A 13,380-nucleotide genomic window follows, 5' to 3' on the forward strand; every position below is an offset into this window, starting at 1 on the left:
CTTTATAGTTAAAATTACCCACAACTCCTACTAACTTGTTCAAGTTCCAAATCCTGATCAAATTGTTGCTATCCATGATAGGATCTTTGAACAAACAATCACGAGTAGATTGAGTTGCATATCTCGTTCTTAGAACAGATCCATCTGCTTCCACGGTTACTGCCAAATCACCCATTAGGTTGGGTTCTGATTGAGTATACCCCGTCAAAGAAAGATCAATCAGTGTGTCCTCTAATCGTTCGGAAATAGGAGGTGGATTTTGAGATTCTTCATTGTTCCTGCAATCCACGTCACTCGGCTCGTCTTTAACATGTTCATCGAGAACCATTGGTGTCTCTTGGTGCTTTTCTTTCTTTCCACTCTGATCAGATTCCAAAAGCACAAAAATCTCATTCTCACATTTGTAGTAGAGGTTATCTGTACTGTTATCAGTAATAACTTTTGCATCCCTAACAGAAGAATAATGACTCGGAAAAGTCTCGTGTAAAGTATAATCAGTAACATCAGAAGTCAAATCCCCTACAAAATTTATGAAATCAGCATTACTATCTTGACGCTTCACTCCCGAACCAAAAGATGTCCAATTCATTCTAAAAGTCTGCTCAGCAGTAGGCATCAATGACCCATTATAAGTCTGAAAATTCCTTTCTGCTGCAGCATGACTTACAAACTCAACAAACCCATAACATTCATATTGACCCGTTTGCTTATTACGAATTACTTTTACATTAACAACCTCCCTTGTATTAGCAAAACATCCATGAATATATCTCTCATCCATCCAAGGTTGCAAATCGCTGATTAAAAGAGTTCGAACCTCATCGGCACTAGTTGGTTGAGGGTCTGGATACGTTTGTTGTTGTTGTTGAGGCATCATGTAAGGTTGAGTTTGTTGTGGTGGTTGGTGTTGGTTCCAAGCAGGAGGTGGAGCTTGATATGGGTGAGGTTGCATCATAGCCCATTGTTGTTGTTGTTGTTGTTGTTCCTCATTAGAAACTTGTGGATGGTTATAAGAGTATGAGAGGGTAGGTTGAGGTAAAAAAGCAATGGGGGGACTTACATAACTGAGATTGGAAGTTGGATTTTGATTAGGTGGTGGTGTTTGACACCATAATGTTGTGGGGGAAGCATGAATCGGTTGGTGGAAGTGGGAGAAGGTGAGATAGTTGTTGCCTATAGTTGGGTTTGGAATATTAGGTATGTAAAACCCATGGGTGTCTAAAGTATTCAGGTTAGAACATTCACGGCTAGGGTTTTCGTATGGGTGGGGAAGTGGACTAGGGTTTAGTGAAGGTGTAGGGTAATGGCTTTGTGTCAAACAATAAGGGTAATACGGTGGTGCATGGTGGCGGATATGGTGGTGGAGAATAAGGTGGTGGTTGTGTCGGCACGGGATTTGTGAAAAAACGGGTTTGATTTGGTTGTTCTAAGGAATAGTAAGAAGATGGAGGGGAAGGACGAAAATATGACTTACTTGCTTCGTCTCCGGGTTCCCAATCATACGAACATGTCGAATTCTTCTTTGGATTATGATGTTCATCAATTTTTTGTTTGTCTTCGTAGTAATATTTTGAATAGTCCCGTTCGCATTCAAAATCACCCATATTTGGCTCATCAAAATTTTCTTCCTCATAGTAGGGGAAGTTGTCTTCTTGTCGATCATTGAAATAAATATCTTGGAAAGACAAATCATCTTCCTCGTAATGCGATTGATCTTCAAAACAACTTTCATCACTATAGGATGAAGAATCCATTGATATAAGAACTAACCTTCACGATAATATTAAAAAAAAAAAATCCAGAATTTTGATGGCTCTGAATACCACTTGATGTAGAACGCAGCGGAAATAAAGAAGACGATAAAATATACGAAAAACAATTAAAAGAAAGATTAAAATAACTCTCAAACTGATAAACTTTATTAAACTCAAGGGGGTTTTCTCTTCAATCTGAATATAATGGACAAACTAGATATCCTTTTATAGGATTCTGGACTTTCCTAGATAGACTTGAATTAGACTTTCCTAAATAATTAAAATACCGCAACTTCCTAAATAACTAGACTCAAATCTGGACCTTTCCAATTATTGGAAATACTAAAATAACATAATTTCCTAAACCTAAATTCTCTAATAATCATACTAAAATTGGGACTTCCTAAAACTACTCTTCATGGCCGGATGGCCCATGGCCCGGTTTGGTCATGGAAAAAGCCTCCACGCCGGGTGCCCCTGCATCAGTGGTGTTTTGAGGAAACAAAAAATAATGTTTTGGTATAGGATTTGAAAGAGAAGTTTTGAATTTTGTCAAATTTTCTAGAGAAACAAAACTTTTTCGTTCTCATCTCCCCCCACCTCCTACCAGTTCCGACCACATTCGGGCACATTTTCCAACCACCGCCAGGATCTCTCTCTATCAGATTTGTCTCTTTCGGATCTCTCTCTCTCTCTCTATCAATCTCTTTGATATCTCTCTCTCCTCGAATCTCTCTGATGTCTCTCTCTCTCTCCTCGAATCTCTCTCGTTCTCTCTCTGATCTCTCTCGTTCTCTCTCATGAATCTCTCTCTCGAAAATCACGATTGAAACTTTATGGGTTTCAATCACATGAGTAAAAGTGAGAGACAGAGAGGGGGAGAGAAATCAGAGAGATTCGATAGAGAGGGAGAGATCAGAAAGAGATAGGAGAGTTTCGAGAGAGAGGGAGAGATTAGAAAGAGGTGGTCTGAGACTCTAGGGTGATCAAAGGTGGTGGTGATCAGAGGAGAGAGGTATGAAAAAAAAAAAAGTAAACGTCGTCTGCAGTGCAATTTGTCGACAACTCTTACGAGCGTCAAGAAGATGGTGGTGGGGGGTTTGGGAAAACAAAATGTTTTGTCCAAAATTTTGTACTCCGAAAATTTTTCTCGTTTTCCCAAAAAAGTGGCCTAACACATACATATACGTAGATCAAGTTTCATTTGTGTGGTCTTATGATTGGCTTAATACTTTTGAAGTTTGCCAACAAATGTATTTAATGAAATCCGTTGTCATAAACTTTTTTCCTTTGTAATAAGTCAAAAAAAAGTTAAATTTTTTATCATTTCAACTTCCAAAAATTTAACGTAACAAAAATAATTATATATATGCCTTGTGCCTAGAGGCACATGAGAGGAAAATATATTTTTTCATGACAACACGTATAATCTTACAATAAGAGATAGTCTTTAGGTTGTGACATCAATTAAGTTTGAATTTTAGTCCACCATTCTAACATATATAGTGAAATTTTGGTTTTTATCTGATTCTTCTGATTCTGATTATCGAAATTGGAGTCATTTAAACTTGTTAATAGCCACTTCATGTTAATTATAGATAACCAAATACAGGTAGGGGGAGTTGGGAAGGCACAGTGTGTAGTGAGTGATGCATCAGGCAGTCCGATAGATTTTGCCTTTGGCTATTAGGTTACTCGGACGGATAGTTTGCCTCTTGCCCAAAGCCCTCGCGAAATAGCAACGGAGGTTTTCCAGACATTTGTAATTCGTAATCTAATCATTTAACACTTCGCTTCTAGCGTAAGAGTTGCTAAAAGTGTTTCAACAAAAAAAAAAAGAGTTGCTAAAAGTAAATTTCAGAAAACTACCAACCGTATGCAAAATACTTCAAAAAGTTATGTATTGGCATCCTGTATTGTTGAATAGAACACCTACTCTACATGCATTGAAATCTCTGCAATTTTAATCCTGTTTTTGTGATTGAAATCTTCTTCAAATGTATACATAAGAACTTGATACCTAAAATGAGATGCTGTGTTCTAACCTAGAATGGACAATGGCCAAAGCTGCTTATCAATCAAATTTTGTGGCGTATAACTTAAAGGTTTTGCAAGCCCAGGATGATCATAATCTTCAATGCAGTCTGATAGTGATGATGGTAGAGATGTTCAAGCAGTTGCTGTTAATAGGCCATTGTGCCTTAGGAGTGCCTCAGGTGAAGGTTCACGCCCTCGGAACTCCACAAATACCTGAAATATTGAAGTAAGTTTCGTTAATATTCAGAAATGACATACAAATCTTCAATAATGGAGCTTCGAGACTTTTATATGTATTTAATGTGTTCATAAAATCAAACAAAGCACGTAATATAATTTTGGTGTTATTTGTGAAGGTCAGTGGTAACATGTGTCTCCTCACTGTAGAAACCAGGGATCCGATCTTACTATATCAAAAAAAAAAAAAAAATTAATTTAGCTAACCTCGAGCGGTGGTTTTCCACCTCCAAGAGCAAGAATAGTTTCGCGGAACTTTTGACCCGTCTCTTTTACAGCCTGTTGCAAGTAGTAGAACGAGAGAGAGAGAGAGAGAGAGAGAGAGAGAGAGAAGTCATTCATCCACGTCCACAACATTATTGTAGAAATATCACATTAAAAGAATAACATGATGTTATCAGATAGGAATTCACGATGATCTTAAGAATGTTTAGTGCACGACTCAAAGACTTCTTCGGCGAAGATGGATATAAATAAAAATAAGAACTATCTCTCAGAGATCAGACACTACAGAAAATGTGCATATCGGTGCATGTACACCACTGACAACTTCGAAGGTTTAACATCAATACCTTATCGTTGTCCAATCCAACATCCTCAAATGCAGAGAAAGCATCGGCTGATAATACTTCTGCCCACTGCAATAAGAAAAATTTCAAGTAAAAAATCCGAGGCTAGGAAAACGACAATTTCGACTTTTGTCAACTTGCTGCTTGCCATAGGAAGAGTCCGATAAGTTGGTTGTACTTAAGACTCAATGAAAATCAGAAGAAAGTTACCTTGTAACTGTAGTATCCAGCTGCATATCCACCTGGAAGAAATAAAATGCTATCAATACCAACTAAGGGAAGGACGTCTACCACATCGAACCTCATGGTTCATCTAATCAACTCAAGCAATATGAATTTAGTACCTGCAAATATATGGCTGAAACTGCAAAGGAACCTATCCTCTGGAAGAAGTGGGATGACTTGAGTTCTTTCGCCCACTCTTCGGTCAACATCATAGATAGATTCGGACCCACCAGGAACATATCTTGCGTGCAGCTCCAAGTCTAAACTTGAAAACCGTATCTGCGTAAGCAATAACAAAGGTGGATACGTTTCAAAATTTTTTTCTTTAATTAAAATCGTGAATGAATTATCAATTGCTTAGTTTTGATCTTAGGAGATGTAGCCAGGAAAACTAGTTTGTATGGTACAGAGAACCCTAGAACAAGTAAATCTAATATCCATCTAAATGACCAAAACATACTCTATGGTGATGAAATGAAACTGTCCAAGTATAAATCAGTTCACTTTGACAAAAAAAAAATACACGCATTAATTATTCTCTCAATTAATAAATAAAAGTTTATCGAAAGAGGTCGAGGAAAGGAACTGAACTTTCACTTACACTATGAACATGAGAAGAGAACCAGAAAAACGAAAGTGAGAAAGGAGAGAAAATAAAAAGGAGAACCCAATAGGGATGATTGAGAAGACAGTCTTATGAGCATATAAAAATTTCTTTCACACCACTAGCTCAATTAATCCCCTAATCATAACATACGCTTTTTTACAGGTGAAGTACTAACTACCCATTTAACAAGATGATCTGATAAAGAAGATTCGTGGGTAACATAAGCATATCATCAGCAGCTAACTAACCTGGCGAAGGCTTTGTGAGCCTGCACGGAAAGTCCTTGCTGCAAGAAGTTTCTTATAAACCTCCTCAGGGAGACTCTCTCCGGTTTCATAGTGTTTTGCAATGCTCATTAGAGTATCCCTGTAGCATCAATAAACAGAAAAGTATAAAACATGACGAAAGATAACCTTCACGCTACATAAGGAGAAAATGAAGGTTCATCGATTCAGCTCAATTAGCTATGTAACCCGTGTTCTCAAACACAACCTTTTTCAATATATTAATTCAAATTATTCAGAAAAAAATCAATCCAGCTCAAAAATGGCTTCCAGCCCAACCCAAAGTGTAGGAGGCTAGGAGCCACAAGAATGCAGATCCTTCAGAAACTAAGTCAATAGTTTATTGTAGTATTGAATTGGCGCGAGAAAACTTGAAAATCAGGAAGGTTTCAAAAAGCTCTCTTGCATCACCATTTTTCTCCTCATTATATTTAAAACAAAAAATATTCATTTGACCATAATAAGTGAAATGAACCTCAGAAGAAAAGAAATATGTTCAAGATATAAGGTGAAAGATTTAGTAGGATAAGTACCTATGATAACACCAATTCTCCATGAACTGAGAAGGTAATTCAACAGCATCCCATTCTATGCCCCGGATACCAGAAACTAGACCCTCATCTTCCTTGGTGAGCATATGTTGAAGTGCGTGACCGAACTCATGAAAAACAGTCTCAACCTGCAAATTGCCACCACGAACATAACAATGGATAATGAGCAAGAAAAACTCCAGCTACCAGCTCGATGTTTATAATATTGATCCTGTTTACATGTCCCTTATTTATACCGGGATGTTAATTTAGTACCAAACAGAAATATATGCTTCTTTTAAAGTGAAACTTACCTCACGGAAGGTCATAAGGCTCGGCTTATCCCCCACCGGCGGTGATTGATTGCATACCATATGAGCAACAGGCAACCTACTAGAGGCACCATCACGTGCAAGAGCACGACTTCGAGCAACAACCTCGTCCATCCATGCCCCTCCACGTTTTTCAGAAGGACGAGAATATGGATCAAAATAGAAATACGCAATTTGGTTACCGTTGGAATCATTGACACGGTAGAATCTAACATCATTGTTCCAGACCTATGGAACATCAAAACATATCATTTGGAGATTAACAACATAAGATATACAAACATCGAAGTAGCAAGCAAATGAGCATTTGGAATAGATATTTTACTGGAGCTAAGCCATCAGCAGCCTCAATTTCAATATCGAATAGTCTCTTTGCCAGGCTAAAAAGGCCATCCATGACTTTTGGTAATGAAAAGAACGGACGCAACTCTTCCTGTAAAATGTGAACAAAGAAACAACAGTTAAGGCGTTAAGCCTCTCTGACAAAAGAAGTACCACATAAGACACAGCAGTGCATAAAAAGTATAAAACTATAAAGGCTTACACCACATTGAGCTCTTTCAGAATTAGTGCCACTTTAGACGTTCTTGAATGCATTTTCTCATACGGTTAATATGAAAAACATACTGATGGGAAACATGTTAACTAAAACGCATACATTATGAGCATCTATTTTCGATCTCTCGCGCGCTTCTGCAATATATCTTGAGAAAGTTGAACGAAAGCATCTCGCAGTGTCTCCAGTGTGGGAGAGATTTTGTCCTCCGGTGATATTCATATGAAAATTTTCGGGATTTTACTTTTTCAGGGAGAAAGTCAAGAGTTGAAAGTAATTTGTTAAATAAGTTGATTCATGTCATCATTCATTCTTCGGGGCCTCCTAGGACGATTTCTGAACACCAAACACTGATTAATGTCTGTAGTGAACCCTAGTTCATCTTGAGCTCATAAAATACGAACTTCATATAATATGCCTAAGAAACCATATATACATATACATATAATACATACATACAATATATATATATATATATATATATATATATATATATATATATATATATATTATATTTTACATGAATGGAGACAACAATCACATCCTTTACTGCACTGATTCCAGTTGTACTAAAGAATTTGATAGCAAAGAATATGGAAGTAAAAAAACCATAGGAGGAGATTCACTCGTAAAACACAGAGAGAACCCATTAGGCTTACTTCATTTATGTCGTACTTTGACTCTCGAAGTCTCTCACTCCAAAAGGTAAGATCCCAATGGCTCAAATCATTAGCTTCAGCAGCACCCTGGTCTCGAGAAAAATTTCGGAGATCCTCCATGTCTAAAAAGCAAAGAACATATATGCTCATATTATATCTTTGCCAACTAATTGCATATGCACATTCAGGTTAGATTCAGTCAATAAATTATAGAAATCGCAAGAATGACTTGTATTTTCACAAATAGAAGTAAGATTTTTTTCTAGGTAGATGATCATCTTAGCACTAGCTATCAACTTCAGCTTTGAAGAGAAAATATTCATATTATATTGATTTGATTTATTACGCCTACAAAAGGAAACTAAAATAGGCCTTGGTCAACTTTGAATCAGTTATTCAGTTCCTATTGCATATGTTTCTATAGGAGTATACAACCACATTGAACACAATAGAAGTTATATCTACATCGTATCCTGACTTTCTGTGAGGTGTTCAGACATCTGCAAAATAGTTAAAGCCTAATACATGACGTAGTACACCATAAAAATCAAGTACCTTGATGCAAGTCTATTAACTACTAAGTACCAACTACTAACCAATATCTTGATGCAGCAGATTAGAGGATATAAAGGGGAAAAAGGTGATGCTACCTTGAATTGCAGAATCCCAAGAAGCACCACGAAGCTTCTCAAGGAGTTCTTCTGCTTTGTCAACTGTTGCCATTTTCATTGCCATGCTAACCTGTCACGAGAAACGTTGTTCCCTAACTTTCTGAATATGAAGTATCACAAACAATGAAAGTAATGATAAAAGATACCTCAGCGTAGTTGTTATAGCCAAGAAGCTTAGCCTTCTCCAACCTAAGCTTCAGAATTTGATCAATAATTGGTGTATTATCCAAATCTCCACTAGAGGCCCGGGTGATATAAGCTCGGTAGACTTCTTCACGCAAAGATCGATTAAGTGCATGTTGCAAAACAGGGAGAAAGCTTGGAGCGTCCAATGTAATAACCCATGGACCATCTTCAGCAGTAGCATTTTCATGGCCCTAATGTGGAGTTGGGTATCAATATTGTACTACAAAAATTCAAATAAAAGGAGAGAGAGAACTGAAACTGCATTTACTAGACTTTGAACACAAGCAGCTGAGCTACCTTAGAAACTGCTGTTTGGGCGGCTAGACCGAGCGCTGAAGCAGGCAGCCCTTCGATTTCCTTTTTGTCAGTAATTAACTTTTCGAACTTTTTTGTGGCATCCAAAACATTTTCCCCAAATTTTTGTGATAGTTTTTCCAACTCCTGAAAACCATGCGAGTAAAAGTAGGAATTGACCCACATGCAAGAAATCAATAATTTCACCATGAATAACTTTATTTTCTTGGGGAAAAAGAGATACACTAGGTGCAGCAGCAATGACAACATAGAGAAGGACAAAACAGAAAAAGGCACCATGCATCCAAACAAGAGCTCCCTTTATTGATCATTCATAAATCTTCATTTCAGAATAGAAACATAAGGATACTAGCTTCTATAACATTGGTTATTATAATCGTACTAGAACGTGGTGTCTCTTTCTGTGCCCCCCAGCTATTTTACGTACAAGCTAATATAAATGTATAATCCCCCCAAAAAGGAACCCTGCCCTGCCCCAAAAAAACTAAGCCTCTCTACTAGAATTCTGTCTCCCCAAGGATGATTTTTCATGTTTGTTTACTTTCACTCACATGTCCATCAAACTACCTTAGCATAAGTGCATAACCAAAACATAATCCACTAAGAGTCTAAGACCATTCGACATTATTTTGAAGCGCAAATTTGATGTAATTACAAACAAGAGGACCGTAACTCTTCAGCCATTAAGTTTCCGTACAACCTCTTCATGTTTTTTTCTAATTCTTTGCACCCTTACTCTTCATCCACAATGTAAAACTGTGGATTATTAATATCAATTGATGGTTGACAAAGTTCTCCGTGTTACTTGTCTTTGACAAAGGCACCAACTTGCAGAAGGTGGGGGAAAAAACATTTGAATGAACTAAAACTCACCTGCTGTACTTTGTTAAACTTCTCTCTTTCATCATCTTCAAGAGAAACTCCGCTAAGGACAGCCTCCTTTATTTGGCCTACACAAAGATAATTAGTAAAAGTCGTACCATGAAATGAGAAAATAAAGTCTTAACACTTCATGTAAACTAGCAATGTATCTGAGCAGTGCCTTATCGCCCATCTACTATCTTTATATCATAGGAGGATCGCAATAGAGAATGCAGCATAAAGGTATTGACCTTGTGTTACATACTAGTCACCAACAGAATACAACTTTAGGAGTTTTTTTACCATCATAGTTTCTGTTCATGTGCTTTCCCCTGTTTGAAATGCCACATATTTCCCATTGCGTCTTTTGTGCAAGTATATCTCAATTATCCAAAAGAAGTAAGAAATGATAATCTAAAACATCTCCGGTATTAATATTTTCTCTTGGAGACTAAGCGTGACACAGTATGCCTTCATTGAGCTTTGCAAACTGAATAAATTTTAGAGCAGTGCCGGGATAATCTCTAAATGGCTGCCACTAATTTTATTCGAAGTTTTCATTTACTGGTATTACCTAACCAAAACATACTCAAAAGGAAAAACAACTTTAAATGTTGACAATTCACGTGAAGTGAACGATAGTTACGGCATGCCTGTCTAAGGCACAAGTGATGAATTTTAGATGACTGCCGGAGATCAAAAGTTGCTATGATACTGTAGGAAGGATTTTCAATCCTAAGGAACACAACATCTATAAGGAAAATCTTGTAGATTATGTTATGCGAGTGGGAATTGAATGTTATTACCAGCAATCGCATTTCCTAAGTGATGTTGGTACAAGGATATACATCATGAAATGCAGTCCCAACATAATTGGATCCCCAGAGAAGGAAAATTCCTAACCTAGAGGTGGTGGGTGGGTTCGCGATTTCCTTTCCCTTGAAATCGTAATCGTAAATTTAATAATCTGCGGACTAGATGAAGCTCTACTATGTACTAACTTTATTTCCGACCAAACCAAAAAGTAAAATAAAATATTGCGAGTACAACGAAATACGAATCACAATAGGGGGTTGCTATTCTTGATAATTCATTCCTTGTCCATGCACCAAAGTAGCCCTACTAGTAAATGATAAATAAATAATATAAAGAACTGCATATGGTACCTTCGACTATACGTTTACGAGCATCACTCAGTGTTTGCCAATCCGAAGATTCTCGAATGGCTTTGAATGCATTGTAAATAGGTTTACTTTGTCCCAACCTAAGGTAGAAGTTGACTTTCTCTGGCTACATTAAGCACAAAACACATAAAATTAATTTTCGTTTCATCTTCCCCAAAAAACCATATACTAACAACAAAACATCTTTAAACCCTGAATGTAAATACAAGATTGAAAACATAGTACCTGAACTTCATCAATAGCAGCACGAAGTTCAGGAGAATCCTTAACAGATTTTAGATGGCTAACAATTCCCCAAACTACTTGTAATCGATCGACAATCTTCTCCAATGGATCTACCAGCTTTGACCATGTTGGTTCAACAGTTTTCTCTAATTCAACCAATTCATTCTCCTACAAATTCCACCAAATCAATCAATAAAGTAAAACCCTAATTAGTAATTACACTAACATCAATACCCTTATCACCAATTAACCAATCAATCAGTGAATCAGAAAATGCAAACAAGGTATCAAAACATTAAAAATATTAACAAAAACATTGAAAACCCTAACCCCCAATTAACCAACCAATCAATGATTCAGAAAAACCCAAACAAGAAATCAAAATCATAACTTACAAGTTGCTTCAATAATGCTCTAATACCAGGACGAACATGTTCAGCTTCAACAACATCAAAAGGAGGAAAAACAAAATCTTGCAAAAGAGGGTTATTTTTAATCAAATCAGAAGTTTTTTCATCTTCTTGTAAAGTCGTTTCAGACATTGAATTAGTCTTATGAGCTTCAGAAGCCATTAATGAAGAAGAAGAAGAACAGAATCGAGTAGAAGAAGTAAGAAATGGGGTTGAAGAAGAAGAAGATTTGTGGAGTTGAGAAAGACAGAGAGAGAAAGCAGAAGACCAGAGAGGACAAGGTAGGGATTTAGAGAGATGTTTAGGAGAAATTAAGGGATAAAATGAACGTTTAAGAATGCTAGGTTTTAATCGAATTGAACGAGACACAGTTGAAGAGAAAGAAGTAGTAGCCATTAGCATATTTGATAGTACTAGTAGTGTAAGAAGAAAGATAGTGATTATGAGTTTTGATCTTTTATTGGTTAAGATTTTTGGACTCATTTTTTTTGTTTGGCAAGAGAAAATTTTGGGGTTGAAGATAAAAGTCTTTGTCAATTTACATGAGGTGCTACTGTAAAAGGAGTGTCTAGTGAATTTCTCTCCATACATGAGGCACTTTACATTCGAAGTTTTGCGAACTTACTTATATAACTCTCAAGTATCTGGTCGAGAAGAATAACATTTTATCCCTCAAAATTTGTGATTGTATCAGAGCATCTCCAATGCAAAACTCAAAAAAATCTCCATTCATCATATGTGTCAAGTTTCAATTGAGATTCTCACTCCTATGTGGCGTTAATAGAGATCTTCAATTTCTCGTTGTCTCCGATGCAAAACTCTAAACTTATCTTATTTACTTATGTGGCATAGTTATTTTTGTAAATAAATAATTAGTTATTTTAGAAAATATAGAAGACTTGATTTCTATTGGTTGAAAATCAAATATTGATGAGTTGGACAATTAGAGATATCTCAAGAGGACACTCTAGAAATAGAGTGTCCTCTTGAGATATTTCTATTTCACTCTCGACACGTCATCTTAGAGATCCAAATAAAGTGTTGCATTGGAGATGATATTTAAGAAAAAACTCTAAAAATCCTACATGGCACTCGGAGTTTCTAAGATTGAGTGTTGCATTGGAGATGCTCTCACTTATGAATGAAATATGATTTCGGGGTTTCAAAAAAGAACGAGTGTTATATTACCACCCCACTCCATGCATTGATGACTCAATTTTTATATCAAATCATTTAGATTTTCATAAGTTTATGCAAAGATGTGGTTAAGATTTAAGAAGATATTATGTCCATTTGGAAATAAGATCTTTTTTTTATGATGGAAGAGGCAAATGCAACAATTTATTACCTACTAGAACTTAAAAGAATGTTGGTTGTATCTTTTGGCAACTGACTTACATTGCACCGAGGAATCAGAAAGATCTCTTGAGGTTGACCTAGTTCAAATTAAAAGCATATAGACCTAACAAATGAGCTACTTGGTTTGTCGATTGAGGGCAAAGAGAAAATGAACAATTCTGAAGTTTGGTGGTTTTAATTTTGATTTTCATAATCTAAGCACGTCTTCAGAGTCCTTCGGGAAAAGTTGTAACTACTGAGGATGCATCTCCCTCAATTATGCTTTCATACTCGAGAATAGATAAAGCTGGCGAGGCTGCCAAGTTTATAGCCTTGATTTCTGTTTCTAAACATACCCTCGTAACTTCTATATATATATATATATATATATATATATATA

At 36.5% G+C, this 13,380-nt stretch overlaps 1 protein-coding gene across 2 annotated transcripts; it reads right to left on the minus strand.

Moving 5' to 3' along the window:
- Positions 1-3,631: 3,631 nt before the first annotated feature.
- LOC147537276 (putative cytosolic oligopeptidase A) lies at positions 3,632-12,837 on the minus strand. Of its 2 annotated transcripts, XM_086643297.1 has the most exons (18): positions 12,778-12,837; positions 11,628-12,341; positions 11,233-11,400; positions 10,990-11,113; positions 9,836-9,912; positions 8,945-9,088; positions 8,608-8,838; positions 8,441-8,531; positions 7,791-7,912; positions 6,901-7,008; positions 6,558-6,803; positions 6,247-6,392; positions 5,678-5,795; positions 4,942-5,101; positions 4,808-4,839; positions 4,601-4,666; positions 4,236-4,307; positions 3,632-4,004 (listed from the first exon to the last, which is right to left on the minus strand). In XM_086643297.1, exons 2-18 carry the CDS (start codon positions 12,231-12,233, stop codon positions 3,924-3,926), a joined length of 2,592 nt encoding a protein of 863 aa, XP_086499423.1. In that variant the 5' UTR covers positions 12,234-12,341; positions 12,778-12,837; the 3' UTR covers positions 3,632-3,923. The 2 variants fall into 2 exon arrangements, with proteins under 2 accessions (XP_086499423.1, XP_086499422.1); XM_086643296.1 differs by lacking the exon at positions 12,778-12,837 and having other exon boundaries at positions 11,628-12,175.
- Positions 12,838-13,380: the final 543 nt, after the last annotated feature.

This window comes from Eschscholzia californica, unplaced genomic scaffold (assembly GCF_041429995.1).
Source record: "Eschscholzia californica isolate CP2 unplaced genomic scaffold, dmEscCali1.0.p SCAF_5, whole genome shotgun sequence".
In the NCBI taxonomy this organism is placed as follows: domain Eukaryota; kingdom Viridiplantae; phylum Streptophyta; class Magnoliopsida; order Ranunculales; family Papaveraceae; genus Eschscholzia; species Eschscholzia californica.

Coding starts and splice junctions, on each gene's coding strand:
- LOC147537276 (XM_086643297.1), bottom strand. CDS start 12,233: ATGTATGGAGAGAAATTCACTAGACACTCCTTTTACAGTAGCACCTCA. Junction 8,532..8,607: donor GCTATAACAACTACGCTGAG/GTATCTTTTATC, acceptor TTCTCGTGACAG/GTTAGCATGGCAATGAAAAT. Junction 4,667..4,807: donor CTGGATACTACAGTTACAAG/GTAACTTTCTTC, acceptor TTCTTATTGCAG/TGGGCAGAAGTATTATCAGC.